A 19172-nucleotide genomic window follows, 5' to 3' on the forward strand; every position below is an offset into this window, starting at 1 on the left:
AAAGTATTGCAGCTTCAACTTCAGCATCAGTTCTTCCAATGGATATTCCAGGTTGATTTCCTTTAGGATTGGTATGCAATATAATGCATTTAAATGATGAAATTCTAAATACTGCCCAGGAAAAAAAATGAGAAAGAGAGAAAGCTGCTAGTGAAGAGGGGACACTGGAGCCCTCCATGGTGTCTCTTAAAATTGTTTCTCACCTGGACATTCCCTGATGTTTCCTTCCTTTATAGGATAATTCCTCCTTATAAGACAAATACAACCACCTTTGTTAAACTAAATCATATGGATTTCCCTTTAAATAAGCTAAGTTATCATAAATGTTATCCTTTTTTGTCTATTAAAAACACTAAATGAAATGTCCTTAATATTCTCTTTATAATAAATCAAAATCTGTTATCTAAAGGGAGGCAGTATGGGGAGGGGTTCAGGATGGGGAACACTTGTACACCCGTGGCAGATTCATGTTGCTGTATGGCAAAACCAATACAATATTGTAAAGTAATTAGCCTCCAATTAAAATAAATAAATTTATATTTTAAAAAATCACTAACCAAAAAAAAAAAAGGAGGCAGTAAAGTGCTGTGTAGCAAAGCTGAATTTGGAATCCAAAGTCCCGAGTCAAATTTCAGATTTCTCCTTTTACTGTGTGATCTTAGACCAGTGATGTAACTTCTCTGACTCAGATGTCTTAAGGGTTGGGAAGCCTTCACACCAACCCTTAAGACATCTGAGTCAGAGAAGTTACATCACGAGTGTAAGAGCTTGGGCTTCCCTTGTAGCTCAGCTGGTAGAGAATCCGCCTGCAGTGCAGGAGACCTGAGTTCTATCCCTGGGTTGGGAAGATCCCCTGGAGAAGGGAAAGGCTACCCCCTCCAGTATTCTGGCCTGGAGAATTCCATGGACTCTGTAGTCCATGGTGTCGCAAAGAGTTGGACAGGACTGAGCGACATCCACTTCCACTTCACTTTCACTGGTTGCTCAGCGGTAAAGATTCTGCCTGCCAGTGCAGGAAACAATGGTCTGATTCCTAGGTTGAACAGATCCTCTGGAGGTAGGAAATGGCAACTCACTCCAGTATTCTTGCTTGGGAAATCCCATGGACAGAGGATCCAGGCTACACACAGTTCATGGGGTTGGACACGACTTAGTGACTAAACAACAACTACATGACATTTATATGCCAAAAGCTTTGTGTGAGTCTTCAGTACATAGTTCATGCTTAATAAAAATTAAGTTATTTTTTAACCAAAAAATAAATAATCTTTTGTTGTTGTTTAGTTGCTAAGTCATATCTGACTCTTTTTGGACCCCATGGACTGTAGCCCACCAGGCTTCACTTTCCATGGGATTTCCCAAGCAAAAATACTGGTGTGTGTTGTCATTTCTTCGGGGGATATTCCTTATCCAGAGATGGAACTCAGATCTCCTGCATTAGTAGGTGGATTCTTTACCATTGAGCCACCAAAGAAGCCCACAGGGTAAAATTTATTTAAGTAGAATTGACAAACGAATCTGGATGTACCATGCAATGTGCTTTCATCGTGTTGATTATCTGCTGGACTCTTCTCTAGTTTGAAAACATTATGAAAGTGAAGTGAAAGCGCTAGTCACTCAGTTGAGTCTGACTCTTTATGACCCCATGGACTGTAGCCCACCAGGCTCCTTTGTCCATGGAATTCTCCAGGCAAGAATACTGGAGTGGGTAGCCATTCCTTTCTCCAGGGGATCTTCCTGTCCCAGACATCAAACTGGAGTCTCCTGCATTGCAGGCAGATTCTTTACCATCTGAGCTACCAGGGAAGCCCCTTGAAAGCACTATAGTCAATGTTGTGTGTCCACAAGAGCAGGACATTTTTGATTCATGCTTTACATCACAGACCGAAGATTTGCTACTCAGGATATAGTGGAACCAAATGTATGAAAAGAATTTTGGAGAAAAATCAACACCTCAAATATCCTTCTCTTTTTATGTCATGTTAATTAAATCCACCCTAGAGTTGGACTTAGTAAAGGCATCAGACTGAAAACACGTCAGGTTCCCAGAGGCAAGATTTGATCTTAACATGACATCTGATCATCTCTTTGAAGCTTCAAAAGCATGCTTTTGCTTGACTGACCTCTTTTAAACTGACTGAAATTTGCTGTCAATAGTGGCACAGATGCAACTGAAGAAAAACAGAATGGAAGCCCCTTGATGTTTTACCCTGCTCTATAATATACGTTTCATCTCAACCCATATCTTTTTGATGACATGTAATTAACAAAAGCAATTCAACTAATACGTTCATGCACGAGCATACAAATTGAAAGGTTTTTTCAGAATCCTATCCTTTTCTCTAAAGATGTTTTTATTAATCAGAATTGCACTGCTCTTGGCCAAAAGCCCCAGTAGTAATAGTAACTCCAGGAAGTACATGATGAAAAATAGCTATAATAGTCTGTATTTGTACAAGCTGTTTCCTTAAAGGAAGGAAGGGCTTTTAAAATATATATAACTAAGTAACTAAAATTTAAAACAAGGCCAGCATAACTGGGCCATAATCACCTTTCTGTTGGAGGCTTTCCCTCTGGGATGTAACCCACTCACAGATCTATAAACACTTTTCTGATCAAGCAATCTGTTAGCGATATTCAGGTGCACCTTCCGATACCAGAGAATGGCCTCTTCAAGTTTTGTCAAACAGCAAGGTGTCTTATTTTATTGCCCTTCTACAGGAATAATCAGAAGCATTGAAGAAACAGGGAGATTTTTAAGAAAAGAAATAGATATCTTCCTAAAAATGGTATTTGAAGATGGTTAGTCTAGTAGTTCTAAAGGCAGTTCCTTAGAGAAAAATGAGAGTGAAATCTAGGATGCCAGAAGAAGCCTAACTTATATGGATAGGAAAGCAGGGAGAAGAGAGGGAGGAAAAAGTGGGAGGAAGGAAAAGCAAGCTCTGGGACGAGACACATGAGGAAGTCAAGGTCCATAGTGTTCCACGACATTGAGAGTTAAACAGAACCATGAACTTTGTTTGAGCCAAGACACCCATGAATGGTGAGTCACTAAGGTCATTGGGAAGAGGAGCTAGGAGACAAGGTATTGTCTCCTGAACCTGGTTCACAGGTTCAGATTTAGCCCAGTTGCATCTGAAGAGCCAGCCACAAAATTCCCTCTGGGGGTCATTTCACTGACTGCCTAAGGAAACATTTACCTGTCCTGTGCCCCGCTAACATCTAGAAGGTTTCAAGGTTGCTCTGAGGCCAGAACACAGATAATGAGGACTCTGGTGGGGATTCATTTCCTCTGCCTTCAGCAAAAGCAAATTGAAATGATAAACATTTTCTCTTCCCTTTAAAGCAGCCTGGTCTACTCTGAACTAGAGAGGTGTGCTACATGGTGAGTTTATTCTTTGACAAATGTCAGTTCAGTAATCTTAGGTGGGAAACTGTTTAAAACTATCAATTATGGCTCATTTTGCAATCTGAATGTGATTCAGCTTCTTATTCCAAAAGTCAGGACTTCCATTTAGGATTCCACATCACCTCTCCTTCCTGCCAACAACTGCTATATAGACTGTTTGAGATGCCAATATGCTAGTCTTTTTCTGTTCTCTACGGTTCATTTCTTGATCATCCTCCCTGCTATGTGTGAAGAACTCCTAGAAGGATTTTGCAGTGCCTTTTCTTTTTTTTTTAACCAAAAAGTAGGGCTCTGAAAACTCAGAATAGCTTAGAACATTTTGTGGAATGGAAGGTGATGTTGCACTGTGGAAACCAGGCAAGTGATCTTTCTTTTTTCCTTGAATTATTTTAATTGCCCCAAACCTTTGTATTAGCTATTCAAAATCTCTATTCAAAAATGGAAGGGGTCTATATTTTTTAAATATCTAATATGGCATTCAGAACTTTCTTTTTTTCCCTTCACCATTTAAAATATCTTACCATCCCTGCTCCCCATCACTAGCCTCTTGCTTTTTCTCACTTTCCCTTAGTCCTCCATCTAAGCATCCCTCTCGACTTTGTAGCCTGGAGTAAACACTGTTCCACACCAGTCCTAAGAGGATTCACTTTCACTGTATCCTGCCAGGCTTGCCTTTCTGATAAAAGTGCTCACTTTTCAGTTCTGCCAGTGGCAGGGTAGGAAGAAAGAATGTGACTCGGATAAACTTGAAGAGCCTTCTGGTTCATGAATCCTTGAGACTGAGTTTCTGCTATGTGTGCCTGCATTTACTAGGCTTTTCTCTGTGTCTAGAGGAGACCCATCTTGAAAGACCCAGATGAGGACTCTTCCTCTCAAGGATGAAGAGCATCCAAGAAGCAGGTGTGTCCCTTAGCAAAGTATGTGTCCCTCTGCTTACACCTTAGAAGGTAGTTGTTCCCAGCAGCATCTTGCAAAGAAAAGAGTCAAGATGAGAACTGCCACTTTCTTATAATTAAACGTGTCATCGCTCAGTCGTGTCCGACTCTTTGTGACCCCATGGATTGTAGCTGAGGATTTTCCAGGCAAGAGTACTGGAGTGGGTTGCCATTTCCTTCTCCAGAGGATCTTCCCAACCCAGGGATTGAACCCGAGTCTCCTGCATTGCAGGCAGACGCTCTACCCTCTATGCCAAATGCCAAATACCCATACCAGTACTCAAGTGTTGCATGGCTAAACCCACTGTCCCTTTGACAAGTAGCAAATCTGCACCATGTACACTTTACATAAAAATCATCCAAAGTCAGTGGCAGGCCTGGATGTACATTATGAGATTCCCTGGCGGCTCAGATGGTAAAGAATCAGCCTGAGTGAGGGAGACCTGGATTCGATCCCTGGCTTGGGAAGATCCCCTGGAGGAGGGCATGACAACCCCCTCCAGTATTCTTGCCTGGAGAATCCCCACGGGCAGTAGCCCATGGGGTTGCAAAGAGTCAGACATGATTGGAGCTACTTAGCACACAGCACACACAGATGTACATTATAGATTTTCCTATATGTGTTTTTTTTTTTTTCCTGTATTTTGCTTCTCCTAACATGAAAAATCCTATTTCCATAACAGGTCATATCAACGTGACAGCATTACATGGCACCTAAATAGAAACTAAACAGCAATTAATTGGCTGTCTTCCATTTATGTCTAATTTTATGCTATTTATATCAAACCATTCATAAATTATGCAATAATTGCCTTTACTGAGTATATCTGTTTCTGTAACTCTTGCATTTTATGCTTTAGACAAACTTGGTAATCATTTTCATGTGGAAAAAGCTCTGATCAGCTTTCAGAGCATTCTTCAGCCAGCTGACATCTGTGTGGTGTGGAGAAATAAACAGTGAGGCTTGATACTTCTAAATTGTCCTCTGTGCTCCTATACCATTCTTGTGATTGCATTGAAATACAATGTAACTTCCAGGATACAAGTAATTGTGTGGCACAGAAAAACAGAAAGCTACTTAAAACTGCCTCCCTAGTTCATTTCTGGACGCATTAGGATACACTCTGGGCCAAGATAATGTACAAAATCTCCAGATTACATAGATGGGAACTTTAAAGAGAGCCCTCTTGTTCATGAAACATTTACATTTTATACTCAGAGAGATACTTGCACGTGTGACATTTGTTGGAAGTAAAGTGAAGTGAAGTAGCTCAGTCGTGTCTGACTCTTTGCAACCATGTGGACTGTAGCCCACGAGGCTCCTCCATCCATGGGATTCTCCAGACAAGAATACTGGAGTGGGTTGCCATTTCCTTCTCCAGGGGATCTTCCTGACCCAGGGATCAAACCCGGGTCTCCCACATTGCAGGCAGACACTTTAACCCCTGAGCCACTGGGGAAGACTGGTATAAATCAGTATATTTCATGTTTACCAGACAAGCTTAGTTAGACCAGGTACATGTTGCTAAAAGCATCCCATAAATAAGGACTCTGCTGCTATAAAAGTGCAGTTTATCTGGAGGTTAGTATGTTTATAATGAAATACAGCAGTGTCACCTTCTTTCTTCTCTGGGAGTATTCCCTCCCAATCTGCTCCATAGTCAAGAAAGAATTGCAGATCTACTGCCAACCATTTCCTTCCCAAACTGCCAAAACAACAATACCTTTGATCTGGTGCTATCGAGGTTCTTTCCTTCTTAACAATGAAGAATTGCTAGTTCCAATGTCTTAACAGAACTCCATTATTTTCCAATACTTTTGCAGCAATCAGTTATAAGATTGCTACTTTGTGCTAGGTGTCAACCTTGTCATGAAAGAATGTTTCACATCCAACCAACATGATTATTCATACTTTGAAAACAGTTTCCCCTTTTTGTCAAAGGAAGCTAAATACACACAAAAAAAAACAGGCAGTCAGCCAGAAGAATCATCATTAAAAGGAAAATGTTATCTTGATATTTCATTCAACCTTCTGAGAAACTGAGACTAAACCACTGAGTGTTCTGTGTTGCTTTTTTTTCTCCACACAATCATTTTATTTCCAGTTTGTTTCTTTGTCTTTTCTTAGGAATTCAGTGTACTTTCTAAAGCAGAAGAGTTTCCCTGTGAGGTAATGAAAAAATATTATCCCAGAGTGGAAAATAAAAGATTACAGAGTTCTCAGAAAGTTCCCTATGGCACAGATTAAATGAACATAAAATTAAGTGTGTAAAGTGACACAGTATGAAAAGGCAAAATGGTAGGATACTGAGAGAGGAACTCTGCAGGTCGGTAGGTACCCAATATGCTACTGGAGATCAGTGGAGAAATAAGTCCAGAAAGAATGAAGGGATGGAGCCAAAGCAAAAACAATACCCAGCTGTGGATGTGACTGGTGATAGAAGCAAGGTCCGATGCTATAAAGAGCAATATTGATAGGAACCTGGAATGTCAGGTCCATGAATCAAGGCAAACTGGAAGTGGTCAAACAAGAGATGGCAAGAGTGAACATTGACATTCTAGGAATCAGCGAACTAAAATGGACTGGAATGAGTGAATTTAACTCAGATGACCATTATATCTACTACTGTGGGCAGGAATCCCTTAGAAGAAGTGGAGTAGCCATCATGGTCAACAAAAGAGTCTGAAATGCAGTACTTGGATGCAATCTCAAAAACGACAGAATGATCTCTGTTTGTTTCCAAGGCAAACCATTCAATATCACAGTAATCCAAGCCTATGCCGCAACCAGTAACACTGAAGAAGCTGAAGTTGAACGATTCTATGAGACCACAAGAGACCTACAAGACCTCTTTGAACTAACACCAAAAAAAGATTTTCTTTCATTATAGGGGACTGGAATGCAAAAGTAGGAAGTCAAGAAACACCTGGAGTAACAGGGAAATTTGGCCTTGGAGTACAAAATGAAGCACAGCAAAGACTAATAGAGTTTTGCCAAGAGAATGCACTGGTCATAGCAAACACCCTCTTCCAACAACACAAGAGAAGACTCTACACATGGACATCACCAGATGGTCAACACCAAAATCAGACTGATTATATTCTTTGCAGCCAAAGATGGAGAAGCTCTATACAGTCAGCAAAAACAAGACCGGGAGCTGACTGCGGCTCAGATCATGAACTCCTTATTACCAAATTCAGACTTAAATTGAGAAAGTAGGGAAAACCATTAGACCTTTCAGGTATGACCTAAATCAAATCGCTTATGATTATACAGTGGAAGTGAGAAATAGATTTAAGGGACTAGATCTGATAGACAGAGTGCCTGATGAACTATGGAATGAGGTTCAAGACATTGTACAGGAGACAGGGATCAAGACCATGCCCATGGGAAAGAAATGCAAAAAAGCAAAATGGCTGTCTGGGGAGGCCTTACAAATAACTGTGAAAAGAAGAGAAGTGAAAAGCAAAGGAGAAAAGGAAAGATATAATCATTTGAATGCAGAGTTCCAGAGAATAGCAAGAAGAGATAAGAAAGCCTTCTTCAGTGATCAGTGGAAAGAAATAGAGGAAAACAACAGAATGGGAAAGACTAGAGATCTCTTCAAGAAAATTAGAGATATGAAGGGAACATTTCATGCAAAGATGGGCACAATAAAGGACAGAAGTGGTATGGACTTAACAGAAGCAGAAGATACTAAGAAGAGGTGGCAAAAATACACAGAAGAACTGTACAAAAAAAGAGCTTCACAACCCAGATAATCACGAAGGTATGATCACTCACCTAGAGCCAGACATCCTGGAATGTGAAGTCAAGTGGGCCTTAGAAAGCATCACTTCAAACAAAGCTAGTGGAGGTGATGCAATTCTAGTTGAGCTCTTTCAAATCCTGAAAGATGATGCTGTGAAAGTGCTGCACTCAATACGCCAGCAAATTTGGAAAACTCAGCAGTGGCCACAGGACTGGAAAAGGTCAGTTTTCATTCCAATCCCAAAGAAAGGCAATACCAAAGAATGCTCAGACTACCACACAATTGCGCACATCTCACATGCTAGTAAAGTTATGCTCAAAATTCTCCAAGCCAGGCTTCAGCAGTACATGAACCATGAACTTCCAGATGTTCAAGCTGGTTTTAGAAAAGGCAGAGGAACCAGAGATCAAATTGCCAACATCTGCTGTATTACTGAAAAAAGCAAGAGAGTTCTAGAAAAACATCTATTTTTGTTTTATTGATTATGCCAAAGCTTTTGACTGTGTGGATCACCAGACCCCTGACCAGCCTCTTGAGAAACCTATATGCAGGTCAAGAAGCAACAGTTAGAACTGGACATGGAACAACAGACTGGTTCCAAATAGGAAAAGGAGTACATCAAGGCTGTATATTGTCACCCTCTTTATTTAACTTATATGCAGAGTACATCATGAGAAATGCTGGGCTGGAAGAAGCACAAGCTGGAATCAAGATTGCCAGGAGAAATATCAATAACCTCAGATATGCAGATGACACCACCCTTATGGCAGAAAGTGAAGAGGAACTAAAGGGCCTCTTGATGAAAGTGAAAGTGTTGGCTTAAAGCTCAACATTCAGAAAACTAAGATCATGGCATCTGGTCCCCTCACTTCATGGCAAATAGATGGGGAAACAGTGGAAATAGTGTCAGACTTTTATTTTGGGGGGCTCCAAAATCACTGCAGATGGTGATTGGAGCCATGAAATTAAAAGATGCTTACTCCTTGGAAGGAAAGTTATGACCAACCTAGATAGCATATTCAAAAGCAAAGACATTACTTTGCCAACAAAGGTCCGTCTAGTCAAGGCTATGGTTTTTCCAGTAGTCACGTATGGATGTGAGAGTTGGACTGTGAGGAAAGCTGAGCGTCAAAGAATTGATGCTTTTGAACTGTGGTGTTGGAGAAGACTCTTGAGAGTCCCTTGGACTGCAAGGAGATCCAACCAGTCCATTCTAAAGGAGATCAGTCCTGGGTGTTCTTTGGAAGGATTGATGCTAAAGCTGAAACTCCAATACTTTGGCCACCTCATGCGAAGAGTTGACTCACTGGAAAAGACTCTGATGCTAGGAGGGATTGGGGGCAGGAGGAGAAGGGGATGACAGATGATGAGATGGCTGGATCACATCACCAAATCGATGGACATGAATTTGAGTGAACTCCAGGAGTTGGTGATAGACAGGGATGCCTGGCATGCTGCAATTCATGGAGTCGCACAGAGTCGGACACGACTGAGCAACTGAACTGTACTGAAAGTGACAAAATCTTCTGACTTCTAATTTAGTGTATCTTGTGGAGGTAGGCTTTTAAGCTATTATAAAAATTGAAACAAACAATTAAGCATTACTTGCTGCTGCTTCTAAGTCGCTTCAGTCGTGTCCGAGTCTGTGCGACACCATAGACGGCAGCATGAGCCAGTGACTAAATATCCAAAAATTATAATTAAACATTTTTATATTAAAACTTAAGTACTTCATGATGTTAAAGACTATCTGGCTCCCTTAGCCATCGGTTTCTTTTCAGTGGAAGATAAAATGCCCTTTGTCATCCCTTCCCCAGCCATTCACACTGCACCAGTCTGCTGCTCTTCAGCATCAACAAACATGTTTCCTCTTTGAGCCTCTGTTTTTTGCTCGTGATCTCTGCTGAGATGCTCGTCCTTCAGGGGTGTTGGCTGGCACTTCATTTCTTTCAGATCTCTGCTCCATGTCACCCTCACAGAGGCCAGAAAATACTTCCCCAAACAGTGCCCCTTACATTTTCATTTCTTTCTCTGGCTTTATCATCACAGTGGCCACAGTAGTTTCACAGAGCATATATAAATATGGAAAATTTATTTGATTGTGGTGGGTCCTCCCTTGGCAGAATGAGAACAAAACTCTCTACTTTCTCATTATTTTTGTTTTGTCCACCCCCCGCTTGCCTAGTAAATAAGCAACATCTTCTAAAAACAGTAGGTGTTCAACAAGCAGCCATTGAATGAATGAATGAGGGAATGAAAACAACATGGATGGCTTATCCTCCTCTTGGAAATGATATCCCAAAGTTAGTCTCAAATGTGGAGTCTATTTAATGCTTTAGGACTGATGAATATGATTTGCACCAATATAGAACCTAAATTAAAATGTTTAATTTTAAAAAACGGAGAAAAATCTTTTAAAAGTAAAAGGAAAGGAAGCCATGATGAAATACCACGGAGCACCAAGTAGAATGGCTAAAATTTGAAAACAAAAACTGACGATACCAGCTACTGACAAGGATGCAGAGCAACTTAACCTCTGATGATGGGAATGAAAACGGCAAATTCACTTTAGAAGACAGTTCATCAGTTTCTTACTGAGTTACATCATTGCCTACTAATCTCATTCTCAAGCAAAACAAAAAGTTAAATTCAGACAAAACTTGTAAGTATATATTTATAGCAGTTGTATTCATATTTGGGCTTCCCTGGTAGCTTACCCCCAAATAGATACTACTCAAATATTCTTAATCTGGAAAACAGATATTTTTGAAAATATGCATACATCCAAAAAAGGGAATACTGCTGGCAATAAAAGAAAATTAATACACACAACTGTGTAGATAAATCTTAAACACATTACACTCAGTGGAAAAAAAAAAAAAACAGGTCACAAAAAGGCAACAAACTACTATTCTACACATACAACATTTTAGAAAAGGCAAATTTTAGAAGTAGATATCAAATCAGACTGCCAGAGTTTGGGATTTCAGCGGCCTTTCAACTAAAAGGAGCAGACATGAATTTTGGGGGTGATGAAGCTGAACAGTTGTTCTACATTTTGATTGAGATGGTGATTACACAACTATGTTGTTTCTTCAAAACTCATAGAAATTTACACAAAAAGGTGCATTTTATAAGAATGTGTTATCTCTATGAATAAAATGTTATCCACAGTAGAGATACCACTGTTTACTGCAGAGCAAATATATAATAGTATTTAGCTATTAGTTATTTAGTTATTAGTTATTCTTACCTAACATCATTTTCATCAATTCTTTGGCATCTTTTTTTTTGGATTCACTGTGCAGCATGTGGGATCCTAGTCCCTGACCAGGGATCAAACCCTCACCCCCTACATTGGAAGGTGGAGTCTTAACCACTGGACCGCCAGGGATGTCCCAACTCTTGGCATCTCACTATGCAAACCTAATTGACCTGCTCACTTTACAATCTCTTTGTGTCAGGAAAATTTAATTGAGTTTCCTAGAAAAAGGCTAGAACTGCAGTAGGGGTCTGGAGAGTCTTCTCTGAGGAATACTCAGGACTCTCCTAATGGGCTTGTCTGGCTTCCTTTATCTTAGTGCTCTTCTTTCTTTTTCTTTCCTTATCTCCAGCACACATCCATGGAAACTGTGTACCACATTTGAAAGGATGATTTTTCTTTAAACAGTGTTTCCAAATCTTTTCCACATTATGATACATATTTTTAAAATATGTGTTTGGAACTCCAGTAAGCAGATGGTCAAGGGTGCTTGCCCTAGATTGGCCAACCAGGCACTGTCCAAGCCTTCAGACAGCTGAGTGCATCAGTGTCTCAAAGTCCCAGCACTTCTCAGCTTTTCTGAGTCCACTTGTTTGGGGGTGGGAGGGAGAATAAATCTGCTGCTGAAGACGAATGAGCTCATTGTTCTGATGATGTTATTCAGTTAATGTGAAGCACAAGTCCATCATTAATTGTGATACCTGTTGTTGCTGTTGTCGTTTAGTCACTTAGTCATGTTCAACTCTCTTGCAACCCCCTGACTGTAGCCCACCAGGCTCCTCTGTCCATGGGATTTCCCAGGCAAGAATACTGGAGTGGGTTACCATTTCCTTCTCCAGGGGATCTTCTCAACCCAGGGATCAAACCTGTGTCTCCTGCATTGGCAGGCAGGTTCTTTCCCACCTAAGAAGGTTCTGAGAAGCCCCAATCATGATACATACATTAGGCAAATACAGTATTTTGATGTGTGAAATTTTCTCTTTTAAGAGCCTTGATGTTGCTTTACATCACGATACTTAACAATTATCAGAAAAAAAATTTGACCGTATTTGATAGTATAGAACTAGAAATGTGACTAAACTTAAATTGCTATCTTCTCCAATTTAATTACTTTTCTTAATTTTAAAGCATTGCTCAGTAATATTTAGAGCTGTGTTCAGGTTACCAAGAATCCATCCATGTCCAGGTGCATGGATTCCACATCAATACAAAACTCCTGCAACTTGGTTTTGTGTACAAAAATGGAAAATCACTGTACAGGAAACCAGAACAATCTTTCCTCATCGTTTAGGACACAGTGAAATTTTAAGAGAAAATGTGTCATTATTATTTCAAACTTGTGAATGCACAGCATGTTTGTCAATAGCTCTTCATCTGAAATAGTTGAACCTGCAGCTAAAAATAGCAGATAAATGAATGAGCCATGGAAAGCCTGGTGAGTTTTTCTTTTTCCCTACCCCCATCAGAAAGTAACTCTCTGCAGGGAGATTATATTCATAAAGCTTTAAAATCATTACACTCTCAAATACATATTCTTCTTTCAAGCCTTCTTCTTTTTTTTCTAATGTTGTGTCTAAACCATTACACCAAAAGCTTTTCACAGGTCAAAATTGCTTAACATATGATGCTAAATGGTTTACTGATGCCTGCATTTTTATTCTCTTTGCTTAATTGCTTCTTAATATATTTGGGAATTGGAAGAGCAGAAGGAATGAAAGGAGGAGAGAGGCAGAGAATTACTGTTGTTCCAGAGAAGGGCGCTTCAGGTCACATGATTTCATTGTGTACAAACGACAAACTGAGCCTGGGAGCTGGTGGGTAACCTGACCGCACAGACAGTAGGGCCAGAACTAGGACTCAAACCTTCTGACCACCCAGAACAGGTCCTTGAGGGAAAGATGGATAAATGCATAGACATATATTTGGTAGAACTGAAAGATGAGAAATTATGTAACTTTACTACCTTGCAATGGAGCGATCTGTTATGGGGGCTTTGGGACCAGAGAGACTGGTTCACAGAGTGTGAAGAAAAAGTATAAATCCCTTGAAGTCTGGGCAAAGAGAATAATAAGTTTTATAAGAGCTGATGTTTATTGATGCATTTGAACTTTGGCGTTGGAAAGCACTCTTGAGAGTCCCTTGGACTGCAAGGAGATCCAACCAGTCCATCCTAGAGGAGATCAGTCCTGCATATTCATTGAAAGGACTAATGCTGAAGCTGAAACTCCAAAACTCTGGGAGTTGGTGATGGACAGGAAGGCCTGGCATGCTGCTGTCCATGGGGTCACAAAGAGTCAGACACAACTGAGCGACTGAACTGAACTGATGTTTATTGAACACTTGCTATATACCAAGAACTATTTTAAGCACATGTCACGTATTAGCCCTCAAATTCTACTTCATAAGTCTAGGTGTTTAATTCAGATAATAACTAAATAGGACCTTAGCCCAGAGAGTTCTCAATTAAATATAGTATTTCTTGGTCAATAATTAAAGAATATAAGGTATTAAATAATGAATAACCTCTAACTACCTCTAAATAGTGAAATTTAATTGTTCATAAAATCAAGTAAGCTATTTTTTAATTATGATGAATAAAATTCACATTTTAAAGTTACACAGGGAATGATTATTCTCACCAGAGACATTCTCTTCAAAGTATTTGTTCTCAAGCAATTAAAAGATGTAGGTTGCATTTTAGTTATTTTTTAAATGCCTGATATATTTTATTTTTCAGAGCAGTTTTAGGGTCACAGCAATATGTGAAACTGAACTTACACTTTTTAGGTCAGAAGATTTGCTAAAGAAAATTTGTCTTCACACATCTGAAATGTTTCCAATGTACTAATTTCACACAAAGACATCCAATTTTCTATTTTCCTGTGTGAAAGTGAAAGTGAAGTCGCTCAGTCTTGTCCGACTCTTTGCAACCCCGTGGACTGTAGCCCACCAGGCTTCTCTGTCCATGGGATTCTCCAGGCAAGAATACTGGAGTGGGTTGCCATTTCCTTCTCCAGGGGATCTTCCCAAACCAGGGATCAAACCCAGGTCTCCCGCATTGCAGGCAGACACTTTAACCTCTGAGCCACCAGGGAAGCACTATTTTCCTTTGTAGTTCATATCAAACAGTAACAATGAGAACCATGTATTGAGAGGGTGACGTACCATCTTGCACACTGCCGTGTTTGACACACGTCATCTCACTGAATACCCCAGTGATCCCACCTCCAAGTGGGTATTTACTGTCTCCATTCACAGGTGCAGAAACTGAGACAGAATTGAAATCAGCCATCCAAGGTCTTCTTGCTACTAATGACCAGGATATGATTTCAACACAGATCACAAATGTCCGTTTTCTTAAATTCTATTCTATGCTGGAAGTAAAAGCGAATGGCAGTGGAAGAAGTGGACTGAGAATCTTTTTCTACTTCAAATAAAGTTAATCTAGATCAATGGTTCCTAATGTTTCTGAAATCAAAACTCCTTTGCACTACAAAAATGTTGGGGACCTTGTGAAAACTTTGATTATATGGGTTGTTCTTATTGGTGTATTCCATATTATAAATTAAACCTAAGAAAAGCTCTGCATATAAGCAACATCATATCATATTTGTCTTTGACTCACTTGCAGAATCTAAGAAAAATGATACAAAATAAACTTATTTGCAAAACAAAAACAGACTCACAGACTTCAAGAACAAATTTATGATTACCAAGGAGGAAAGATTGGAGGAGGGATAAATTGGGGATTTGGGATTAACATATGAACTCTATTATATAAAATAGATAACCAACAAGGACCTACTATATAGCACATGGAACTCTGCTCAATACTCTGTAATAACCTAAATGAGAAAAGAATTTGAGAAAGAATAGATACATATATATGCATAACTGAATCACTTTGCTGTATACCTGAAATTAACGCATTGTTAATAAACTATACTTCAATATAAAATAAAATTTTTAAATAAAAAAAAATAAAAATAACTTTTTCTATTTGCTAAATTGTATTTTCAGGATATTTTGATGAAATCTAATGCCACATAGAAACAAAAATACCAAAACTTGTGCATGGGTGCTAAGTCTCTTCAGTTATAACTGACCCTTTGTGATCTGTGGACTCTGGCCCACCAGGCTCCTCTGTCCATGGGATTCTTTAGGCAAGAATGGGAGTGGGTTGCCATTTCCTTCTCCAGGGGATCTTCCCAAACCAGGGATCAAACCTGTGTCTCTTATGTCTCCTGCATTGGCAGGCGGGTTCTTCACCACTGGTGCAACTTGGAAAGCCCCAACAAAATCTTAAAGCAGCTAAATAAATGTATAATTCATAAGAAAAAAGCTAAGGAAATTCTGAATACGTATTTCTTTAATCTTGAAATAACAATTAAAGTTTAAATAGCCATAATTTATTACTTAAAAATAATTTTAAAATAAAAATAAACATACTGCATGTTAACATATTTTTATGGCCAATATCTATGTTTTCCAAAACAAAACAGTTTAGTGAGAAGAGTAACTTTATTTTACATTTTTAGCAGATCTCCTTAATATCTAACTTAACTCAGCTAAACGCTCCTGTTTGCTTCTGCATTTAGCCTATTACATTATCATACCTCGTGTGGACCCAGGAGAACTCCACTGAGTACTCAGGAGACAATTCAACTGGAAAGAGAAAATAAAGACAATATTACTATAAAAATAATTTGACCACTGGACTCTCTGAAAGACCCCAGGGACCTCTATGGGTCCCAACTCACACTTTAAGTACCACAATTTTTAGATAAACTCTAAGAGACCTGAGAAGTTTCATCTCCAGCTTTCATCTACATTGATAACTGAAGTCCATCCACACTGTCTCTTGGTATTGTTCTGGAAAAGAATGATGCAAATTTGTTATCTCCAGAATAATAAACCTTGAGGGGGAAAAATATTAAAATAATATCATGTGGCTAACACAAAAATGTTATAGAAAAATGTGTCAGAATTATATTTGGTTAACAGTATGCAGAAACAAAAATTAAAGTATTTTTATAGAACAAAGGAAGACAATCCTTCAGTGTGCAAATGAAATATAATTGAAGTGTCATTCTATTCTTGTGGCAGTAACCAAACTGATTAAATCTATTCTACTATTTAAGTGAAGGTGGTTGGCAGACATGTGCCCTAATAGAGTAGAGAGTACCAAGAGAGCATTGGAAATCTTATATGAGAAAAATCTTATACAATATTTGAATTGCATTAAAATATCAGAAGCTGAATCATTTGGTTGTTTATGAGACTACATCTTGAAAATGTTTCAGTTCAGAAATAAGATTTTTCTTTATTTCTTTAAAATCAAACCCCAGAAACAAGGCATTTGTAAACCATATTTGGTGTTGTTAATTTGTGTATTGAAATTCACTTTGCATTACCATACTGTTTCTACAAGGGAAATGGTTGTTGTAATGCATTTATTTATTCCTAATAATTTTTAAACTTAGTGTAGTACCCTACTCTAAGAACTGTGCCTTATTTCATAGACAGGTTAGCACAGTTGGAAATCTAAAGAATAATAATTTCATTATTGCACCAAATGGAGAAAACATTACATTTCATCAAAAGTATTCATAGAATGTAAAAGAGCTCCAACACTTAAATGAAGTGTGATCCTCATTGCCAATTGAACCATACCCCAAACAGTCATTTGACTGTGAGTTATGCAAAAGTCACAGGTACACTGATGTTTCCAGATGTTGAATTAGATGAGAGAAGAAACAACAATATTGACATCAGTGCGTTCCTTTAAAGTGGATTCTTGGTTGACTGTTTTACACATTTTAGAGGTGCTATTATCCTGGAAGTATTTTTTTCCCCTAATATTCAGATGCTCTGAGGCCAGCAAAACGCTTCTAGATTCTTTAGAAAAGAGCTCTTTGTTTAAATAGAAGTCTTGCCAGTAGCTCTGAGAAGGTTTTCTTGGTTTCCTTAGGTTCTCCGCAGTAATAGCCTGCTGGAGTCTACAGATTACTGGCTGCAGAATCAGAGAACACCCTGCCAGATTGGTTTTGTGGAAGACAAGTCTGAAAACTGCGCTTCTGTAAGTAAACACAGCTCCTGGGCTGAGGGCTGAAAAAGTGGGGAGTCGCGAACCTGTGCTCCTGAGGACGTAATCATTAAATACAGCATTGGGAAAGTTACCTTTTGAAAATACGTAATTGCTTTATACAGAGGGTGACAGGCCAAAGCTCATGATTCTTCTGCTTTTCTCATTTCAACAGGCAAATTAATCTTACCAATTCTCTATCCATGTCGTTTTTATTTTTAAAACTGAGAAAAAGATTCAGAAATAGAATTACATGATGAGAAACAAAAGCCTGGTCAAGAGCTCTCTTAGATTCTTTTCAATATATTTTATCACTTCTTCTAATAAGTATTTTCCAATGTGAAAACTGTAAAAATGTTCTACCACTTTTATATGTTATCGTCATTATTTGAAAACCTTCTCAACGTAAGAAATTACAAGCATGAGTTTTAATATTCTGTACTGTATCTGAGCTTTACATATAAAAACCTTCCTTTTCAAGGGAAGAGATGTTCTTATAGATAAATGTTTCTTGTGGCTTAGACTGTAAAAGCATATTGTTGATATGAGAAATCAACACTGTGATCTCTCCTTCCTTTATGAAGTAGTCTGCTTCCTGTATGTTCTACAAAGCTATATGTTTCATTTTAACTGAAATTACCTAGCTCTTATGGGGTCATAATTACAGAAATTGGGGGAGAATATTTCCAAAGAGGAGAGAAATGTAATTCTCATGACTAAGTTGAGAGCATCAGCTCAGAGCTATTCCTAGAGGTAAGTTGCATGCCAGCATTTCTGTTAAAAGAAAAAAAAGGGGGGGAGGGGGCTGAAAATGGGATGGAGAAGCTTTTTATATATAATGAGCAGAACCAGAACTGGCAGACAGAGAATGTAAAACATTTCACACTGCAGAGTCTCATAGCCCAAGGAAAACAGAGTCCATTCAACACACTTAATTCAATCTCTTTGTTTAGGCAAAATGATTTGGTTGTGCTGTTTTGGGGACTTTTTAATCCCTTGTCCAGAAAACCAGTTGATGGCTAAAAATCTTTGGCGAAAACAAAAAAGGATTAGGTGGTGACTTATTTAACAGGGATACCTTCTTTGGAAATTCAGTTCTAAGATGAGGTAGAAAATTCAGGCATTTGCTGATACTAATCTCTAATTATACAGCTATGAATTGCAAAAGGGAGAGAAATGGAGAGGAAAAGCTATCAGCATCTACACTTCAGTCAAAGGCTTCATCCTGGCAGCTCCTATATAAAGGAGTCTGTCATTTGCAGCAGGCACAAAAGTTGAGGCACAACAATTGCATAATAAAGGGCAAGGAGTTCTTTTCTAAACTTTATATTTTGGGAATCTGTATTGAAGATCTACAATTAGAAAAAAAAAAAAAAGTTAAGATTATCATTGGATCTTAGATCTCCCTAAGTGTAAGAAAGTTCTACTCAGAACCCCTGCTCCAATCTCAAGGAACTCACATTTGGACGTAAAACTGTATGACTTTCTTTCTTAATTCTTTGTCCCTTTACTGTTTCAGTTGACGTTGGTGAGTTTGAGCTAGCTGATTCATACTGTTTTTCTATTCTTCCCCAAAGGGGAAAAATCTAAACACAAATAAAAGACATACTGGAAGGTTTATTTTTCTTCAAGAGTTTATAATAAATGAAACTGACTCAAGTGTTAAAAATTGCCCATGACTCTAAACTTTAAAGAAGTGTCAGAATCCCTGTGAAAAATAAACTCTAAT

General features: G+C 38.7%; 1 protein-coding gene across 2 annotated transcripts in view; it reads left to right on the forward strand.

Moving 5' to 3' along the window:
• The window catches only part of LOC120854433 (SPHK1 interactor, AKAP domain containing), a 198163-nt gene that overhangs the window by 71429 nt on the left and 107562 nt on the right, over positions 1–19172 (forward strand). For both annotated transcript variants that reach the window (XM_040228430.1, XM_040228431.1), the window contains exon 3: positions 17330–17437. In XM_040228430.1, the coding sequence (XP_040084364.1) occupies positions 17330–17437 (108 nt within the window). The remainder of the gene's footprint in view (positions 1–17329; positions 17438–19172) is intronic.

The sequence above is a fragment of the Oryx dammah genome, unplaced genomic scaffold (assembly GCF_014754425.2).
Source record: "Oryx dammah isolate SB20612 unplaced genomic scaffold, SCBI_Odam_1.1 HiC_scaffold_27, whole genome shotgun sequence".
NCBI lineage: Eukaryota > Metazoa > Chordata > Mammalia > Artiodactyla > Bovidae > Oryx > Oryx dammah.